Source organism: Clarias gariepinus, chromosome 18, assembly GCF_024256425.1.
Source record: "Clarias gariepinus isolate MV-2021 ecotype Netherlands chromosome 18, CGAR_prim_01v2, whole genome shotgun sequence".
NCBI lineage: Eukaryota > Metazoa > Chordata > Actinopteri > Siluriformes > Clariidae > Clarias > Clarias gariepinus.
In genome coordinates, this window is record NC_071117.1 from 3,231,346 (window position 1) to 3,252,931 (window position 21,586).

General features: G+C 39.2%; 3 protein-coding genes across 4 annotated transcripts; all 3 read right to left on the minus strand.

The window, feature by feature from the left end:
- Window positions 1-434: 434 nt before the first annotated feature.
- Window positions 435-6,669, minus strand: LOC128507068 (nuclear factor 7, brain-like). Its single transcript, XM_053477715.1, has 6 exons — window positions 6,122-6,669; window positions 3,947-4,042; window positions 3,580-3,801; window positions 2,961-2,983; window positions 2,527-2,645; window positions 435-2,451 (listed from the first exon to the last, which is right to left on the minus strand). The coding sequence occupies exons 1-6, from the start codon at window positions 6,515-6,517 to the stop codon at window positions 1,796-1,798; spliced, it is 1,512 nt and encodes a 503-aa protein (XP_053333690.1). The 5' UTR covers window positions 6,518-6,669; the 3' UTR covers window positions 435-1,795.
- A 1,413-nt stretch (window positions 6,670-8,082) lies between these two features.
- On the minus strand, window positions 8,083-14,856 carry LOC128506149 (nuclear factor 7, brain-like). 2 transcript variants are annotated; one of them, XM_053476458.1, is made up of 6 exons: window positions 14,363-14,856; window positions 12,585-12,680; window positions 11,144-11,323; window positions 10,963-10,982; window positions 10,738-10,856; window positions 8,084-10,594 (listed from the first exon to the last, which is right to left on the minus strand). In XM_053476458.1, the coding sequence occupies exons 1-6, from the start codon at window positions 14,750-14,752 to the stop codon at window positions 9,939-9,941; spliced, it is 1,461 nt and encodes a 486-aa protein (XP_053332433.1). In that variant the 5' UTR covers window positions 14,753-14,856; the 3' UTR covers window positions 8,084-9,938. The 2 variants fall into 2 exon arrangements, with proteins under 2 accessions (XP_053332434.1, XP_053332433.1); XM_053476459.1 differs by lacking the exon at window positions 12,585-12,680 and having other exon boundaries at window positions 8,083-10,594.
- Window positions 14,857-15,053: 197 nt separating this feature from the next.
- On the minus strand, window positions 15,054-19,529 carry LOC128506783 (E3 ubiquitin-protein ligase TRIM35-like). The gene is made up of 6 exons (XM_053477369.1): window positions 19,008-19,529; window positions 18,541-18,636; window positions 17,921-18,142; window positions 17,744-17,766; window positions 17,517-17,635; window positions 15,054-16,316 (listed from the first exon to the last, which is right to left on the minus strand). Exons 1-6 carry the CDS (start codon window positions 19,467-19,469, stop codon window positions 15,661-15,663), a joined length of 1,578 nt encoding a protein of 525 aa, XP_053333344.1. The 5' UTR covers window positions 19,470-19,529; the 3' UTR covers window positions 15,054-15,660.
- Between the last annotated feature and the right edge of the window lie 2,057 nt (window positions 19,530-21,586).

Sequence of the window (21,586 nt, forward strand, 5' to 3'; positions counted from 1 at the left end):
TTCCTTAAACCTGAAAAAAATGTTATGTTGCATTCTATCAGCGGCTCAAAGCTTAATATTCCTTGATCTTTGTGATGTAATGAGTAAAGAGCTAAAACTTACTTAAAGTAATTATTTTAATGAACAATAATTCCTGTCCACCAGCAGAGGGCGCTCTCTTTTGTCTTTATAAAGTACAGTGGAACCTCAGATTACGAGCATAATTCGTTTCAGAAGTGGGCTCGTATTCCAAAACACTTGTAAACCACATTTAATTTTCCCATAAGAAATAATGGAAACTCAAATTATTCGTTCCACAGCCCAAAAAAATGAACCTGCATTTTAACTTTTTAAAAAAGTCAAAAGAAATCCCGACAGATAAGTGTTTCCGTTCAAGTGTTTCACACTCTGTCTGTGTGTGTGTGTGTGTGTGTGTGTGTGTGTGTGTGTGCCCCTCCCGTCCCGAGAGAAAGTGTATGAACCGGCTCGGTGTCAACTTACGCACGCACACACATAAGAGAGGCTGAGGGAGAAAATGGATTTTTAAACTTTTAATGAGACTTTATTACACAGTAAACCTTTCTTATTTGAACTTCACATAAACACACATTAACGAAAAGACTGCACACCCTCGCTACTTCACACACACACACAAAGACACACACACACACTTTAAACGCTCGGGCAAGAAAGAGAGAGAGTGTGTGACCCCCCCAGGACGGTGTCAAATTATGCATGCGCAGACACATGGGCTGAAACAGAGAGGGAGAGAGAAAATAGATTTTTAACCTCTAATGAGATTTTCATTTGCTTTACACGCACGCACACGTGTGTTATAAGAAACAGTACACTGTTTTACACACCCACACACACACACACACGGTCACAGTGTTATAGTAAACAGTACACATGTGCAGGGGAGACGATTTAACCACAATTCCGCAGCACAAGAGAGAAAGAAAAACCCTTGGCTTAGTTGTGATTACATGACGCTCGGCGTCAATACAAGAAGCGCATGAGTAATACAGGATACGCAGTGCTCGTAAACCAAGACTTGTTCATTTTCCAAATCAAAATTTCTTAAAAATCTCTTCTCGTCTTGCGGAACAATCACAAACTGTGTTACTCGTAATCCAAGGTTTCACTGTACTGTATTTACCATTTAGGTGAAAAAATACTTAAGTAGCTTTTCTTACTGAATTTGTGGGACATTTATATCTGTCCTAATTTTCTATAATTAATCTAAATTTATCTGCTGTGTTATTGTTGTGTAACACTTTACTCTGTAAAGAATAATTTTTAAATGTAACTAATAATTCAATGCTTTATTTTTTTTGTTTAGAAACCATCTAATTTTGGCAATTGAAAAAAATGTAGGTTTGTTTTTTATTTTATTTTACTTTAGACATGTAACAGAATTTACATACCATCTTAGTATTTTGGTCTTTGCTTTACTGTTTATACAGTTTTATTGGTCTGAGCATAAAATGTCAACCTACTGTAGATGATTAAAGATTGAGGTTTATGGCAAGTTTTTATAATGTTAAACCCTTATTCACTAATTATTTAACTCATTAACTCACATTCTCACCCATTTACTTTCTCATTTCACCTGTTTACTCACTGAGTCTCATGCTCTTTTATCACTTTCATATGCACATTTATTTATTAATTCATGGACTCACATTTAATTACTTATTACTTCGTTAACTAACTGAAGTCAATTATTTATTCATTTACTCACTCACTCATTCAGTAATTTACCCTCAGACTCCTTTACTCCTTCACTCACTTGTTTGTGTAGTCACTTATTCACTTATTTATTTCCTCCAAACATTAACGACCAAATGACCAAAACAGCTATGAAGAAATACATTAGGTAATCTGAGATCTGAGTTTTTTGTCTCTCTACAACCACATGCTCTAAGATTAGGGGAGGAATGGTAGGAGCAATGCGCAGGTGAGAAAAACGCTCTTCTGGGATGAGGAATGGAAACAACGGCACACCTTGGGGAATTCTTCTATAACATGCAATAACAGATCCGTCGCTGACATCCACGAATCTCACCATGCGACCTATGTTCAGGTTGCCTAAGGTGAACCATCCTCCCAGCTGCACTTGCACTGTTCTTGGCTTCTTCTGTATCTTGAAGGAGTATTTGTAGGATGTCAGGAGCATGTAGGAATCCCCTTTTCTTTTGAGACCCCAGAAGCCCATTTCAGCAGTCAGAGGTTTTACCAAATCCATGTCTGCTGAACGCTGACACACACCAAGAGTCCAGTGCTTACTGTTTCCCACCTCGATGTTCCAGCAATGGAAGCCGTCATTGTATCCCTCAGATCCGAGCACCAAACGATTCCCATGAAACCCAATAGGGTTTGGTCGGATGCATGACGACTTTCCAACACTTGCCAGGTCATCTGATATGAAAAAGTCCTCAGGAGCACTGTTGAGATCCAGGAGGACCGGATCTGGACACAATATCTGACATAAGGTTATCATACAGTACCTTATTCAATAAAACTAATCCTCGGAGTTTTACTCACAGTAATGGAAGATATTTGTCATCTTCTCCCACACCCGGTACCCCAGATTCCCCACATGTTCAGCCATGTTGATAAGATCTGCTGAAGGTAACTCTGAATCCAGCATTGTCTGACGAGCCCTGAAACACAAAGACACAAACAGGAAATTAATCAACCATTGTGTAACGAGATGTGATCACACCAGGGCCAAAGGTGGCCAAAAATTACTGCAAATTTTTGAAAAAGTATAAAGCATTCATTCATGTACCAATCTTCATAAGAGGATTTAAAATTTACACTCAAAATGCAAAAATAAAGCCAGAGAAAGAAAGAAGAAATTACAGCTGTTTTGCAGTACAGCTCGAACACAATATTAAAGATAGAGCATAAGCAGGAGAAACAGGAAATAGGAACAGGAAGTGCTTGGCTGTAGATTGAAAAACAACATGTTGTACCTCTGCAGTACAAAGTTGTAATTCTGAAAGACAAGAAAAACAAAAATGTATGTTACACACAACAACAAATATTTAAACAAATAACAGTTTTTCCATGACATGAGTCGTACATGAGAACGTAGGTGGAAGAAGGTTGCTACGGTCCAGTTTGTTCCAGTAATGCAGACTGAGCTAAAACATTCAGCTGTAGTCTGCGTTACTGGAAAGAGGGGAGAGCATCTGCCTGCCCAAAACCACATTAAAAACCAGTCACAGAAGCACTTTCAGCAAGAACATCCACCTGATGACGTTATGTCATAAGAGCTTGTACGTCCTACATAGTGCAATAGCTTTTCATTAAAACCTGTTTGGGATTTAACCCCAAAACACAGGAGTTAACGAAAGTGTTATTCTAAAGCGGAGTAGGCGGAAATGTAAACATTGTAATTTTCTCAGGACTGTCTACCACCTCTATGTTTTTTTTTTGTTTGTTTTTTTACTTTAAAATATGTTAACTGTGATTTTTCTTCCAGAATGGTCATCCTTCCATGAGCTATGAGCTACAGTATGTTTCACAATCTATGTTTCATGCTACAGTATATTGATGCACCACTTCAATCCTACCTGGAGTCAAGTTTACCTGCAAAAATTGTGCATCTTCACTCTCCATTTCTTCTTCCACCTCCCTCACTCTGTCAGAAAGAAGCAATATGTCTTGTTCTATACTTTCTTCCAATTTCCCTTTTTTTTTCTCCACATCTCTCTTCAGTGCTGTCATTCTGGCTTCCTCTTCCTTTTTAAGGAAATGGTGAAATTTCTCGAACTCTGCTTTTATTTGTCTCTCTGCCTGATGACCCTGAGACTGAAAAGTGAGATAGACAGAAAGAAATATAGATGAGGAAATGAATTAATCCATTATTTGTTTCTTGACATGTCAGAACCAGGCCCTAACAACCTTTGCAAAACAGGACTGATTATTTTATGAAAAATAAGCAGATAATGTTTACCTGAATGTATTTGGTGATTTCAGCTTTTTTGTTTGTGCCATTCTTTAGAGACTGGAGAGCTTTCTCAGCTGGATGAAGTGCAGCTTTAATTCGGTCCTGATGAACAATAAAATCAGCGATGTGGGACACAAACAAATAATTGGGACTGGGACTAAACAGCTGTATAGACTTAAGAAAACTACTTATCAGTGTGTCGGAAAAAAAGGGCTTTAAAAGGCTCCTGGATTTCTAGAGAGCATAAGGATTGGATGAAGGTCATGTGGTCTGCTGAATCCAGATGTACCCTGTTCCAGAATAATGTCTGCATCAAGGTAAGGGGATAGTCAGATGAAGTGATGCACCCATCATGCCTAGTGCCTACCGTCCAAGCCTGTGTGGGCGGTGCTTTGATCTGGGATTGCACCACTGCTTCAAGAGTTTGATTGACATTCTACAGTAGCTTGTCGTTGTGATTATTATTTCTAAAAATTGCAAAAACTTATTAAAGAGAAAATTGACCATGTATTATTCACATTTAAAACTTTATAATTAAGATGCATTTCAACCCCAACCAGGATTTAATTCATAACGGAATTCAGATTTTTAATGAAATTCAACATGCTGCCCAGTTATAAATTTCCTTAATGGCTAATCACAATGCCACTGGACTACAGCTTTATCTACAGCCCCACCTGCTCTCTCACCTTATCATCTGTACACTCTGATCAAACAGATCATCTTCCAAATCTTCAGCTTTCATGATAAAACCAATCAATGACATTAAATTTGTCATCTTATAGACCATTAGCAAAGCTAGTCTCTGCCATATAATTTAAATAAAGTTGTTCACCACCACAATGGGTTCGAAATAAATAAATCAAGCAGTGATTGAACCATGATCTCCATATGATCCATTACTTCTTACGGAAACAATGAAAATACAGCAGCAACATAAAACAGTTATTTTTAACTTTGCTATTCAAATTGTTTAAAGTACTAAATAAGGTAAGATCATATTACACAAAACTTTCTTCCCTGTCCTCACTATTTGTACAACCACATCTCTCTTTCTCTCTCTCTCCCTCTCTCTCTCCCTCTCTGCGCATGCAAAAGATAAAAAGCTTATAGTGAGACAGAGAGTGAGCGGGGCACGATGGCCTCTAAGGCCGGTAAGGAGACTCTGTCTCTCCAGCATGGTGTTAGGTGTGTGCCGGAGGATGGAGAAAATATTTACTCTGCCTCCCGGATGAACACGGCAATGGTGGTCTTCCTCACCCAAGAAAAACTCGTAAGCACACTATAAAAAAATGGTATATGGGTGAGAGTCTCCAGCAATGTGAGTGGTGATCTCTAACGTCCCCCTGTTTATCAAAGATGAGCAGATAATAAGGGAGCTGGCCCCCTTCGCGAAATTCACCGGCCCGATGAAACCCATCCCGCTTGGTTGTAAGAAAAAAAGTGTAAAACACGTTCTGTTCTTTCACCGACAAGTTCTAATGATTTTGAACAACCAGGAGGGACCGTGAATTTTAAATGTAAGGACGGTGACATCTGCTATACTGTTGCTACCACGGAGGGGCTGAGGTGCTTCGAGTGCGATGACATTGGACACAAAAGGCTGAGCTGTCGGCACGGAGCTGCGCAGCCGGGGAGCTCACTGGGCGACTCGCCCGGGAAACAGCAGCAGCAACATGGGGACAGCCAGCGGGAAGACACCGGCATAAACATTAGTAAACAGTAAAGTCCGAGCTTGAAGTGCGCCTCGCTGAACCCCAGAGCACCAGCGCACCACAGTCGGAGCACACGAAGGTCAGGCCCGGATACACCGGCAACACTGTGATGAAACACCCAGCACCAATAAACACAACATGGATACAGACAACATAAGTACAAAATCTGACGTCTCTACAGACACCTCTAGAAAACAAAAAACCCGCAGCCAGTCACTGAGCACCAGACTACAGGAGAGTGATGGAGTGCAGTGCAGCACCACACAAACACTGGGAGGAACAGATTAACCAGATTCTACAGCGGAGGGTGTGTGTCTGTGTGTCTATGTGTCTGTGTGTATGCGTGTGTATGAATGTATGTGCTATACGTATGAATGTGTGTATGTTTTTTTTCCTTCAATTGTCCCACATTAAAGTAGGTATAAAACTTTCTCTCTCTCTCTCTCTCTCTCTCTCTCTCTCTCACCTTGTGCTGTCGTGCAGCCTGTGCGAGAAGCTGAACTCGGTGCGATCTGTGACTTTCCTTCCTGCACTTTAAACAAATGACTTCTTCATCAGTTTTACAGAAGAACTTGACTTTCTCTCCATGTTGAGAACATCTGACTTCACTCTCGCTCTCGCTCTCCTTCTTCTGCCGTTCCTTCTCCTTCTGATAAGTCTCGCTGGTGTCCCTCAGAGCCAGGTTGGCCACGGGTTCCTGCAGAGACACCCTGCGACACACGGGACACGTCCGGGTGTTTACAGTCCAGTGTTTTTGCAGGCATTTGCTGCAGAAAGTGTGTCCACAGGAGAGGAGCTGAGGATCCTGATAAATCTCACAACACACTGGGCATGAGAGATCGTCTTCTAGAGAATCCGCCATCAAGGAACCAGTGAACCCAAGTCAGATAGTGAGATTATAAATTTTAAGCAGACGAGATACTGGGAAAGTGAAACTTCCTGATAGACAATACTTTCTGTTAGAGACCGCCTCCTGGGAGGACATGAATATAATTGGTGTAAAAGAGAAATGGAGGGATGGGCAGAAAGTGAAGAGGCAGGATTATACCACCGTGCTGCTTTAGTGTTACGTAATGTCTTCCTTCTGAAAAGCAAATGTTTACTGTACCATGAAACGTATCTGAAACTATCATGAAATCTAACTGATCTGATTAGTACCACATGTAGAAATTCTTTCCAGCTTTATTTGAGTTTTGTTTTTGAGCATTTATTTTTTGTGCTTTTTATTACTTTTGTAACATGGTACTTTAATAATGAAACAGCGTTTTCACAAATCATTAAAACGTATATAACTATACACAGCAAAAGAGAAGTCAGACAGTTAAAATGAGTCTGTTTTCAGCAGTGGAGGACAGGATAGCTGTAGGCTGGCAGGATCATTTGTATTAAAATGTGTCCACATGCACACAGTATGGTATCCAGGTGATGATTAAGACAACTGTGGACTAATACTTTCACTGCAGCGTGTGAATACAAAGCAAACCATCAGTTAAAAGTGTTTTAAAGTTTCCATCACTGCACAGATTCTTACACTGGGTTGTTACAGTAGGTTACTAACTGGAAGAAGAATCAGTCAAGCACTGTTGGGAAGGATTCTTCATGTCTTCTTGTTTCCTGAGAGATGTTGGAGTCCAGTCAAGCAATGCTGGAGTATTGGAGGGAACATGGCACAGTGCAGGGTGTGATTACACCCTTTTAAGCTTTGTAGGCAAGCTTCAGTGTTTTGACTTTGATGCGGACAGATACAGGAAGCCAGTGGAGGGAGCGGAGAACTGGGATGGTGTGGGAGAATTTAGGAAGGATGAAAACAAGTCGGGCAGCTGCATTCTGGATCTGCTGCAGAGGATGAATGGTGCAAAAAGTTAGACCTCCCCAGGAGTAAGATGCAGTAGTCCAGTCTTTACATATCAAGGATCTGAACAAGCACATGAGTGGCCTGTTTGGAGAGAAATGGACAAATTCTTCTTACGTTAAAATTTTTTTTTTTAAAGCGAGTAAGCAATGCAAGTTAGGAATGTTAGGGGAAAAGAACAATCGATTGCCCAGAGTTACTCCACGGCTGCAGGCAGTGTTGTTTGGGGAGATCATAAGATCCTGACTGAGGAATAAATTATAGTGGATCCATTTTACTGAGATTAGGTTTCAGCTGATGAACGGCCATCCAGGAGAAGATGTTTGCCAGGTATACTGAATTCTGGGTGGAAATTGGAGTGTCTGAAGAACGAAAGAAGAGAATGAGTTGAGTGTCTTCTGCATAACAGTAGTTTAAAAACCATGCGAGGATATGACCTCATCAAAAGATCGGTATAAAGGGAGAACAGAGGACCGAAACTGTAGAGGAGATTTTTTAAAAACAATTCTTTATTTATTTTTTTTGTTTTCTTTGTACACTATTACACGTTTTTTATAATTTCATTATAACATGAATGAACTTAAATATATATATCTTATACAATCATGTTAAAATACAGAGTAAACAAAATCCACCAAAATGCAATCATGTATATTTTTTAGAAAACATAATTCTGTTAGGAAATTTAACTGCTTTAATCTCATGCAGTTTCATGTTTACTGTGATGTGCAAACAAATAAAGTAATTATGTTGTCCTATCATACCGTGACTATCAGGGCTGAAATGGATGCAGCTGCATTAGTGAAATATTTAATTATTGTATTCATAGGCAAACAAATCCAAATCACCATGTGGAATGAAAAAACAACGTCAAACACAAAGTCCAGCGATGAGAAAACAAATCAGAATCAAAAGTAGGTTAAAGATAAAGTGTAAGCTTTGGTAAGGTCAGAATAGAGTGTATTGAGCAATACTTCATGAAAGGATAGAGTCCAGAGTGTTTATATATATATATATATATATATATATATATAGAGAGAGAGAGAGAGAGAGAGCATTAAGGTAAGCATAATGATGGGAATTCAGGTGAGTGTGAACAAGATCTGAACGTGAACATGCTGGGTGTTGTAGTCCAAGGCTGCCAGGTCTTTTTGGAAAGTGAAGGTTTAAACAGGTTCAGATGACAATTACCTACATTCTCTCTCTCTGTTACTCTTTATGAGAAATCAACTCTGGTTCTATGCTGATTAGTATTAAATATTTCTCTGTCTCCAGCTCAACAGCATTTAAGTGTCATTATTTTATTTATAACTGCGATGCGAGCAAGAATGGATGTTGCATTGTGATTTGCACGAAAGAAGAGCAGGTGCCAGGGATTGTTTTTTTTTTTTTTTGTGGTCTGAGGGTGTACCTGGTGCCAAAACAACTCATGGAAGAGCATAAACAGAAGTGTTTGGATATCAATGTTCTAAGGGAGGTGAAAGTTTCTTAAAGAGAATCATTACTGGTGATGAGACACAGATTCCTCACTACAAGCTTGAGAGTAAACGGCAGCGTATGGAATGGAAACTCCTCAATCGCTAGTTAAGAAAAAGTTCAAAAGTCAACTATCAGCTGGAAAATTCATCAATGCTCACAGTTTTTTGGGATTCTTAAGGGCCAGTATTGGAACATTATCAGAAAAACGATCAACAATCATCAGTGTTTGCTACAGTGAGACACTTATCGAAGAGCTGAAGAGCTGAAGCCTAAACTTCATATTAAACACAGAGGACTGCTGTCCGAGGTTATGCAGGTATAATGTTGTCTATGGCATACACAAGATTTGACGTTAAAAAGAATTCAGAACACAGAACGCGCGGCAGTTTGTTGTGTATGGAGCAAAGTAGCTAGCTACAGACAGGTCAGGGTCCCATGCTGACCAACACCGAAAGCTCTGACAATGGGCATGTGAGTATCAGAACTGACACCTGTACTTCTAAAAGTCTATAAAATCAACATGATTTTTATATTAATAAAGTGTACAGTATGTTTTGGATAAAAAATATAAAATATCTGATAAAATTACACGGAACAAATTGTATGTATTTTTGTGAATTTTAAGCTATTGTGCATATTTATGCATATGTGTCATTGTAACATGAATAGAACATTAATGCATTATAATTATGTAATCATAAAGAAAACAACATTTAACTGTTACATTTTTAACTGCTGAAGATAAAAATTCGATCATTATTTTGGCATAAATCTAATTCTAGAATAAAAGTATGCAAATATCACACTATGTTATCATTACCCCTATTCCATGTCTTTGTTAAGCTTTATTAGAACTGATCTCCATGCTCATCTGGCTTAAACTTGTTGAACCCTCAGAATCAATTCTTATAAGCTGCTTCTTGAAACGCTCCACTAATTTTCAGTTTCTCAATTAATGATGTGAACTTCGCATCACCATAAGCACCCAAAGCACCACAAGGAATCCAATTACATACAAATGTAACATGTGCATGTGCTTCTCAAAGAAGCTGAACTTATTCTCCTTGGTCATGTTCACATTTACAGGAACGATGCGCAGAGGAGCATTCCTGTCCTCTGGGATCAGGAAGGGGACAAGATCACTCTCCAAGGCTATATCACGAATACAAGCGATCTCTGACTTGCTGCTAGCATCTAAAAATTTCAGCATCCAATAAAACCTCCAGTTATTCATATCATGATATTTAACCAGCTTCACCCGCATCGTTTCTGGATGTCTCATTAACCAACCCGGAGCAGACCCTAAGGCATTATAGCAATTGCCATTTCTGCAAAGACCCCAAAACCCATTTTGAGGAGTCAATGGTTGTGTGATGTTTCTCTCAGCTACGGAGCGTCGACACACACCGAGGGTCCAGTGATTGCTGTCTCCCACCTCCACATCCCAGCAGCTGACACTGGAATTTTGGGCCTCTGAACCTAGAACCAAAAGGTTAGTATTGCTGTGTAGAGGACTGGGGGAGTAAGACTTGGGACCGGAGCGGCTCACACACACCAAATCATCAGACACAGAGACGTGGGCGGAGTTTGGGTCGAGGACTACTGGGTCTGCATGGAAAGAGAAAATAGTTTTCCTGAACCATCTGTTTGTCATTTTATAGTCATACTACTTCACCCTTGCTCTTATATAAGAAAATAAATGCTTTATCAATTTGGGCTGTTCAAATGTTTTTGAGGGTTTTGTTACTCACAGTAAGGACAGAGATCTTTCATCTTCTCCCACACTCTGAACCTCAGGTTTCCCACATGTTTGGCCACATTGATCAGAGACCCGGAGCTCAGCTGGGAATCTGACAGTCTGCCCTGAACCCTAAAACACACACTCACTGTATGGTAATACTTCTACACACACAATGGTTTGGATCTATTAAAGTAAAGAATGTCAAGCTGTGAAAAAAAAGGCTTCAAAAACATACCATGGAATGTAGCCATAATTCTGAAATGAACGAACAAAAACAAACAGGTTAACTTTACCAAAACTAAAGTGTACATTAATTTTAACAATTAAATGGCCTAAAAATCTCGGCACTGCTGATTGATTTATTATTTAATCATTAATAGGAATGCAATAATAATATTTTCTATCTCTTCTTCCACCTCCATCAGTTGATCGGAGAGGGACACTATCTCCTGTTCGATCCATCCTTCTAGTTTTCCTTTTTTTTCCTCCTTTTCCTCCCTCAGTGCAGCTCTCATGGCTTCCTCCTCCTCTCTAAGGAACTGATGAAGTTTCTCAAACTCCTTTTTCATCTTCTTCTCAGTCTGCTTGGCCTGATACTTAAAGACATAAAGAGTGTAAAATGGAAAGAAGTTACAAATATCAGAAACACACTACCGTCCATCAACACCACCAACAGCCTAAATTGTTATTAGTAGATGTACTGTATGGCCTTTTATAAAACATTTAAACCGTTCAAATGGGTCTCATCGCTGCACTGTACTTCGAGTGTTCAGTAAATGTCAATCGCATGTTTTACGCCATTCACCAGAAAACTCAAGTCCTGCTTTGATTTGAACACCTCTTATAAATAAAAAAAATATCTTAAAAGTATTTGCTTTATTGGCCTTGTACACTGATGTGCAGTTATGTTGGAACATGGAGGGGCCATCCCCAAACTGTTCACACAAAGTTGGGAACATGAAATTGTCTAAAATGTCTTGGTATGCTATAGCAGAGTTCCTTTCACTGGAAGTAAAAGGCTGAGCCGAGGTCCATAAAGACCTGGATGGATGAGCAAGTTCAGTGTGGAAGAACTTGACCGGCCTGCACCTCAACTCTACAGAACACCTTTGAGATTAATTAGAGCAGAGACTACAAGCCAGGCCTTCTCGTCCAACATCAGTGTCTAACCTTACAAATGCGCTTCTGGAAGAATAGTCAAAAACTCCCATAAACACACTCCTAATCCTCCTAAGCCATTCACACTTCCTAACTCCTAAGAGATGGAGCTGTTATAGCGGCAAAGGTGCTAGGTGCTGGTGCAACAGATGATATGATGATATAATAAACGTGCATGTAGACATATCATTATTCCCTCATTAATGAAGTTTGTAATTTGCTTCTTCATTTGAAATTTACTTTGAACTTGTAGATGCTACTGTAATTCATACTCTGTTACAAACAGCAATGATTAAAATAATAATATTTGTAAATATTTTAACAAATATTGGTGCATGGGTATTATTTAAATGCCCAAACTAAACCAGCTGAATGAGATACTCTTAATGTTAGTAATGTTGGATAATATGAGATAATGTTATATTGGAAAACATCCCTAGACAATCATTTTTTTACAGTGAGTCAGGAAATACCTAAGGATTTGTTCAAAAAACGTTTGTCTTTAGGAAACATTCCAAGCATACCTCATTTGGCGGGTCATATAGGATATATATTGACGATGTCTAATAGACAGTAAATGCTTTACTATGATAGCTTTCAAAACTATTATACAGCAAAGGGAACGGGCATAACCAGCTGATCAACAAACCCGTTTAAGACCCAGGCGGTTTACAGTGACAGTCTTGTTCTACACCTTACCTCAATGTATTTGACGACTTTACATTCCTGTGCTGTGCCATTTTGTAACGAGTCAAGAATGCTCTCAGCTGGACAGAGAGCTACTTTAGTTCGGTCCTGCAGAGATGAGATGTACAGTATTTAAATATTTCTATTTCTACACACATTCTTCAAACGCATAAGCATTTAGGTTTCAATTTGGAAACAATTTCAGAATGTTCCCCAGATAGTACAGGTACGTCGCAGAGGCGTCTGCTAAAGAGCGTATCATCTGGTAAACATCGCGTTCGTTTTTTTATAGTCATATTTTGATCGTCTGTAGATCGCCTGTTTGAGCTGTTAAATGATACATCGTCTTTACATCTATACGACGTCTATACGACGTATCTTTATCATCCGAAAATTGCTGGTATGTGGACGGAAAATATATATTATATATAAATAATCTGGAAATAGAGTGGAGAAACGTAAATATGAACATAAATGTCACCTGCTGTTTAGCGATGTTTAGTCACGTTATTTTGGTTTAAGCTATTTCTTGTATTTTTAATCACACTTAAAATACCGACGGTTATATGCGCGTGCTTAATCTGCGGTTCGGTTCTGGTTTCGGTCTGTTCTCATGAGTTGTGAGGAAGAAAGTATAAATATTGTTCATTTGCTAAATTAAGTATCATGAATTTTAATTGAATCTATCTCTGTATTTTTCCACAGGAGTTTGTGAGTGAAAGTGTCCTGTCTGCATCTGACTTCAGGAGTTTCCTGACCAACCGTCTCTAACGGTCATATTTAAAAGTCATAACGAACAGTTATAAAGTACAAAACTTTCTGTTGGTGGTAAAAAAAAATTCTATGATTAATACTTATTTTTGGTGTTTTATGTTTTGTACATCTTTTCAAATTGAGACCTCATTTGTAAGTAAAAATCTCTGTTTTATCCCGTTTGTCTTATGCTTCCTTCCTTCACAGAATTGTGTTGATCAGAGTTAATTATAATTAAGCAAACGCCCTCTGCCAGATAAAAAAGATGACGTCGCATAGACGTCTCCGCGCCGTGTGTGTGCCATCTGGGTCAGTTTTTTTAGAAGGACAGAAATGCTTATCAGACAGTTTTAGGTATTGTACAGGGATGAATCAATCTTTAAACCAGAATTATCAGAAGATCATCTATACTAACACGGTTAGTGCACATATATCTGCTCTACTTTCTGCTCAGATTCAGTCAAATGCGAAGTGTAAAACTGACAGGACAGCATTACAAATGGATCACCTTACAGATGGAGAAGGACTCAAAACGTCCTGTGAAAGCTACCAAGGGCTTCTTCAGATAAAGAAATTGAATTTTCTTATAGGGTGGAGTCAGTGACCTGACCTCAAACCAACTGATCTGATTTTTACTTACTGAAGATAAAAATGAAGGCAGAAAGACCCACATTGAATTACTGATCAGGGGTTCTGGGTTCAAGCCAAAGCACCACACATTTGCCACTCTTGGACTCTTGGATGTATAATGAGATAAAGATGTAAGTATGGCAGAAACATGAACGCCCCCTTGTGACATCAGAGCAGAACACGGCAACTAACCTCTCACAGGAATAATGAAAATACAGCAGTAAGCCAAAACTAGCACCAGAATCAGCAAACACAAGTGTATAAAGAGACAATATAATGTGTAGAAAGAAAAAAACAGCTGTTGCTTAGCACTTTCAGTAAGATAATATCATACAACACTTCCTGCCCTGTACTCAGTATGTGCACAAGCACCACCCTTCTCCTCGCTCTCTCTCTCTCTCTCTCACCTTGTGCTGTCGTGCAGTCCATCTGAGAAGCTGAACTCTGTGCGATTTGTGACTTTCCTTTCTGCACTTTGAGCATATGACCTCCTCATCAGTTTTACAAAGGAACTTCACTTTCTCTCCATGTTGAGAACATCTGACTTCACTTCCACTTTCCTTCTTCTGCCGTTCCTTCTCCTTCTGATAAGTCTCACTGGTGTTCCTCAGAGCGAGGTTGGCCACGGGTTCCTGCAGAGACACCCTGCGACACACGGGACACGTCCGAGTGTTAACAGTCCAGTGTTTTTGGAGGCACTGGCTGCAGAAAGTGTGTCCACAGGAGAGGAGCTGAGGATCCTGATAAATCTCACAACACACTGGGCATGAGAGATCGTCTTCTAGAGAATCCGCCATAAAGAAGGCAGTGAACCCAAGTCAGATGGAGAGATTATAAATTCTGAACATGAGAGAAGAGACACTGTGAAAAGAGAAACTCAGACGACTTCCTGATAAAGACCGCCTCCTGGGTGAGGAAGTGAATGTAATTGGTGTAAAAGAGAAACAGAGGGATGGGCAGAAAGGGAAGGGGCAGGATTACACTCCCTTATGACTGTAAGGTTTCCAAAGCATGAAAACAATGCAACAGATCTAATTAATAACACACAGAATTGCTTCAATCTCATTTTATTTTTGTTTTTAAGCATTTCTATTTATTTACATTTGTATTTATGCATATATTTATTTTTTGTAAATTTTTCAATATTGACAATGATCACAAATCTGAAATGCAGGTACAATGTTCTCTAAAGTGCACACAAGACATGAAAAAGTAAGAGATATTCGCTCTTCTCTGATTCCAAAGAAAACATCCTGTAACTCAAAGTGCTGGAAAAGTAAACGCTAGCTCTGAGAGAATGGAGTGAGAACACACAATAAAACACATTTGGTTGTGTACGGAGCTGCGTGGATGCAGATCGTTCAGGAAACCCATGCTGATCCATGTCCATCACCAAAAGCTCCTACATCGGGCAAGTGAGCATCAGAACCGACACCTGAACAAAGCCTTTATAAAATAAACATGATTTTATATTCACAGTGTACATGCTGATTAAAATATAAATTTACGACAAAATTTTACACAGAGCACATATTTATTTCTGGTTAATTTTAAGCAAATGTGCATATTCATGTATATGTGTCATTGTAACATGATTAAATCATTATATTATCATTATTCCTTTTAGTACATCTTACTCTAGAATAAAATTTAAGTGCTTTAATCTCATGAAATTTCCTGTATTCTGCATGATTACACTAAAATCTCATAAGAACCAAAATGCCATCATCAAGAAAAACACACAAAGCACCATGAAAATTCCATATAAAGGAATCATATCCATGTGCCTCTCTAAGATTCTAAATTTCTCCTCATTGGTCAGGTTCACATTTACAGGAATAATGCAGAGTGGAGCATTCCTGTCCTCTGGGATGAAAAAAGGAAAGAGATCCCTCCTAAATATTTCCAAATCAATACAAGCTATCTCTGATCTTCTCCCAGCATCTACAAAACTCAGGACCCAGAAAAGCTTCCATTTTCTGAGATCAATGCGTCGAACGAGCTTCACCTGCACCTTTTCCAGGGTCCTCGTTAACTGAATCGGTTGTGTGGACCCCAAGACATAACAGACATCTCCATTTCTACACAGACCCCAGAACCCATTTTGAGGAGTCAAAGGTTGTATGAAGTCACTCTCAGCTGCTGACTGTGGACACACACCGAGGGTCCAGTGCTTGCTGCTTCCCATCTTCACTTCCCAGCAGTTGAAGGTGGCATTTTGGGCCTCTGAACCAAGAACCAAATGGTTGGTGTTGTTCTGCAGGAGGTTGGGGGAGTAATACCAGGAAACAGCACGGCTCGCACACACCAGATCTTCAGACACAGAGATGGGGGTGGAATTTGGGTTGAGGACTATTGGGTCTGAATAGGCAAAAGAAAAGGCTGTAAACTTATGTTATTTTTTTAGTTATGCAACTTTTACCGCTATACTGTAATAGTATTATTCGGATTATTAGCATTGTTTAATATTTTCATAATTTATTCTGAAATGGTATCAGTAAAAATGATCCTCATGCTCCCAGAGCTGCTCTCTCACACTCTGCGTCATAAAATATGCTCCATGCAATCAGGGAAGAAAAACTCTATAGATGTGATGACCTGGTGATTCAGTACATTCAGGTGGTCAGCTGACTTCATTTTATTGCCCCATAACGTTACTGAGTCTAGACCTGAGTAACTGATCAACCCCAGATCATAACACTGTCTCCAGAGGCTTGTACAGTGGACACTATGCATGATGGGAGCATCGCTTCATGTCCTTCCCTTCTCACCCTGACACGCCCATCACTCTGGGATAGGCTCAGTCTGGACTCATCAGGTCACATGACCTTTTCCATCAATCCAAGTCCAGTCTTTATGCTCCATAGCAAAAATACTTTTTTTATAACTCTCGCTGTACTTGTAAACAAGTGGTATTCTAATTGCTTGATGCAGGCCATTAATTAGACCCTTGATGTTTGATGGATAGGCAGTGTAATTTATAAACATGAAAATGATTATACACATTTTTACTCTGTTCATGCGAATGGGCTGTTACAATAAAAACAGTGTGATAATTAGAGCATGGACATTAATATACACCCGCAGAAAACTGACAGTCATATCAAGACATGTCCACAGCACAGATTTTAAAAGTAGGTCTGCTGAATCCGATTGTTTCGGGCCTAAAGAGAAGTCCATCACTGACCGTCAGGATGAAGCTATAGCATCATTACACACCTTTAAAGACAAATATGTCAAAGTTATATATAACTTTAAAATTGGAAAAAGTAGCAAAAATACTGTAAATTAATTTTTATTGTATTTCAGTCCTCACTTACTCACTCACTCACTCAGTCACTCACTCACTCATTATCTATACTGCTTAATGCTGTATTTAGGGTCATGGGGAGCCTGGAGCCTATCACAGGGCACAAGGTGGGGTACACCCTGGACAGGGTGCCCATCCATCGCAGGTCACACACACATACACACTCATTTAGTACTACTACTACTACTAATAATAATAATAATAATAGTTTTTTTTTATTTATTGTCAAATGTAAGAAAGTTGTTACTCACAGTAAGGACAGAGATCTTTCATTTTCCTCCACACTCTGAACCTCAGGTTTCCCACATGTTTGGCCACATCGATCAGCGATCCTGAGTTTACCTGGGAATCTGACAGTCTGTCCTGAGCCCTAAAACACATAATACCTCTATGTAGTTTTAATCTATCAAGGTAAATAATACCTTCTATAAAGATAAATAAGCTAATGCTGTCAGAGTAAAATGCTTCAAAAACCTACCGTGTCATAATCTGGTTATAATTCTGAAATGAGAAAACACAAACAAACAGGTTAACATTAGGAAAATAAACAAACACACTCATAAAAACCTTTACTGTATGTGCACATTGAAGCGATAATTTGACACTCAAATAATGAATAATCAAGACGCGGCTCATTGAACTGTTCATTAGTTACCGATAGGAAAGTGACATCATCATTCTCCAGCTCTTCTTCCACCTTCATCACTCTATCAGACAGGGACTGCATCTCCTGTTCAATCCATTCTACAAGTTTTCCTTTCTTTTTCTTCTCTTCCTTCTTCAGTGCAGCTCTCGTGGCCTCCTCCTCCACTCTGAGGAACTGATGAAGCTTCTCAAACTCCTTCTTTATCTGCATCTCAGTCTGCTTGGCCTGGGACTTGGGTAAGGAAAAAAATGCTGATGGGTCAAAAAAGATAAACAGGAACGAACGTGCACTGTCTGCGTGCAGTTATTGAGCATTTAGGTTAAAAATAAATAAATAAATAAATAAATAAATAAATTCTCCTTATTATTGGACTTTACATTTACACTGAAAATAAAGTTAAAATCTGTATAAATCCGGAACCATGGGTGTTCTGGTGCCTTTCTATCATTGACATTTTTCAATGGTTTGTGCTGCATTGGTTCAGACATGTTCTCCTTAAAACACAAAGCTTTCTGTACATAATAACTAAATATATTTATAAAAGTAGGAGAACAGGAAATAACCAGCTGATCAATAAACCCACTGTACAGCAAAGTATGTTACCCTGACAATCTTGTTCTACACCTTACCTCAATGTGTTTGGTGACTCTACGCTCCAGTGCTGTACCATTTTGTAAAGACTCCAGAACTTTCTCAGCTGGACGGAGAGCTGCTTTAATTTGGTCCTGCAGAGATGCATGGTTGCTTTAGTGGATTAAGTTTTTACAAAAAAACAAAAAAAAACTTGCAATCTGAGCATTTTAAACACTTATTGACTTATTCAGGGCTATAAAAAGCCTCTACACACACACACACACACACACACACACACACACACACACATCAAACACAGATGATTTCCCTAGCAGGAACATTTTGGTTACAATTGTGTTACAAAACCGTCTGGAAACGTTCTGGTTAGCTTTATATTTTATAATCATTCTAAGAGCTTTAAAACACAATATTCTATAATAGTAATATATAAGTACTATAATATACCCATCATACATATCATATATCATAAATATACACATTTTTGTATACAATTTGTACACACCTTTCGCTGCGTCACAGTGTGTGTCAGAAGTTGAACTTGGTGTAACATGTGACTCTGTTCTCTGCATCGAGAACATATCGCTTGTTCATCATCTTTGCAGAAAAACAGGATTTTCTCTCCATGCAGTAAACATTTATTTTCTTGGTCTTCCTCCTCCTCTTCTTTCTTCTTCTTCTCTTTCACCTTCTCTTTCACCTTCTCTTTCACCTCTTCTTTCTCCTTGTTCTCTTTCACCTTCTCTTTCTCCCTCTGGTAGGAAATGCAGGTGTTCCTTAGAACCAGGTTGATCACAGGTTGTTGTTTGATCTCCTGCTGACACATGGGACATCTTGCAGATAAATCATTCTGAAAAGATCCGATACAACTGCGGCAGAAACTGTGTCCACAGGAGAGGAGCTGAGGGTCCTGATAAACCTCCAAACACACTGAGCACAAGAGATTGTCTTCTAGAGAGGACGCCATGATAAGAGTGCGTTTCTGTGTTTCAACAATGTCAGTGTGACAGAGCTGAACTAAGAGGTATTTAAGACCTGAGAGGGAATAAAATCTGTGTAGGAGTTTCAATTCTTCCAAAACGAAAATATACGTCGGTGTGTAATCACTGGGTGGAGGAAGATGTTTTTTTACAGGCGGAAAAATGCAGATTATACACGGGGGAAATTAACACCATTATGCCATGACGTGCAAAACAGCAGGTATGTTAATACCTGCATAGCAGAGTGACAAGAGGAGTGGCAGAGACAAATCAGTGTGTGTGTGTGTGTGTGTGTGTGTGTGTATTTGAGTATGTTTATAAAAAATAAGCAATCATGAAGAGCATGTTTTGTGATTAAAGTTGCAAGTTATGATTATTTCATACTGAAATATTTGTGTAACCTTCCTGTCAGACTGAACCAAATGTGCATTCATGCAGAAACTTAAATCCAGTGGGTGAATCGGACCTGGCCCAGGTCCTCCAGTAATCCAATGCCTTAACCACTGAGCTGTAGGATCAAACACTGAACAGGGAAGAAAAAATATAATCAGAAACCTGGCAGCAAAATGTACTTTTTTCTGGAAATATTGTACTTTCTCATTTGTTTATTTACAGTCAATGACACTTAAGTTTCTCCTGCACCAGAATGAAAAAAAAAAAATGTCATGGAAATATTTTTAGACAATCTCTCTCTCTCACTCACTCATCTTCTATACCGCTTTATCCTGTATTCAGGGTCGCGGGGGCCTGGAGTCTATCCCAGGAGGTTTAGGGCACGAGGAGGGGTACACCCTGGACAGGGTGCCAATCCATCATAAGGCACACACACATACACACACTCACACACCCATTTACACACTACGGGCAATTTGGGAACGGCAGTTTGCCTAACCTGCATATCTTTGGACTGTTGGAGGAAACCCACCAAACACAGGGAGAACATGCAAACTCCATGCACACACAGACGGGAATCGGGCCTGGCCGGGAATCGAACCCGCACCCTGGAGGTGCAAGGCGACAGTGCTACTGTATATGGTTGTGTACAGGGGCGGTTCTACGCTGAATTGCTCCGCGGGCGAGACTCCCTTCTGGCGCCCCAAGGGTTAACCCTGTCCAAAAATTATAGAAGATGTAATGGATTTAATGGTTATAATGGGAATTGTATTGGTTTTAATGGTAAGTATAACAATGTCTGCTGGTATATGATGGATTGATTCTATTGGTGGGTGGGATGGTAAATCCTATTGGAAAAGTGTCCAAAACACACTACAATAAGGAATTTTGTAATAGTTTCACTGAAAAAAGTTAATGGTTCATAATGGTATTTAATAGAAACCATTATAATTTCTGTGATGGTTTGTATATTAGGCTTTTATTGTGTTTTTTTAAGCAAGGTAAGCATAGCAAGCATCATAAGCAAGAAGGCTAACAAACCTAAGAGTTAGATTAAATAAATAAAAAAAAGTGCTAATTATTCATCTGTGTTTATAATATTTTGAATAAAATGAGCGTTATTTGTAAGAAAGTCAGGTGTCACTGACATAATTTAGCCCCCCTGCTTGTCCGCTTCATTTGGGAGAGGTGAACTGTACTCTGGTGAACTGTACTCTGATGAACTGATGATCTGATTTTTTTGACCGTCTGTTTACATGTTCTTTCAACTATGACTCATATCCGATACACGCGTTTACACTCGCCATACCATCTGAAACATTGCGCATACTTAAAGGGAGGTTCTTGCGCTACACACTAGCCAATGGTCTTAAAACGGAGGAGGAAAAAAAAACCGCATAATTGCAGCCTGCGCATATGCTTCATTTACCAAATACTGATTTCTTAATTTTATTTAGCCCTAATAAGCTGTTCCTTTTCCATGTCACCTGCGATGTTACAATTCCACACGCGCTTCCACCGGAGAATAACATTACGTCATTAAACCGTGAAGAAGTCGCGGATTTATATCTGATTAATTTCCACATATAAAGGCCTACGTTTACACTGTCAGGTAAATGTGACCCAATTCCGATTTTTTGCTCATATGTGACACACGTCGGATATGTTCTATGTCCGTGTAAACAGGAAAAAAACGCATACATTCCGATAT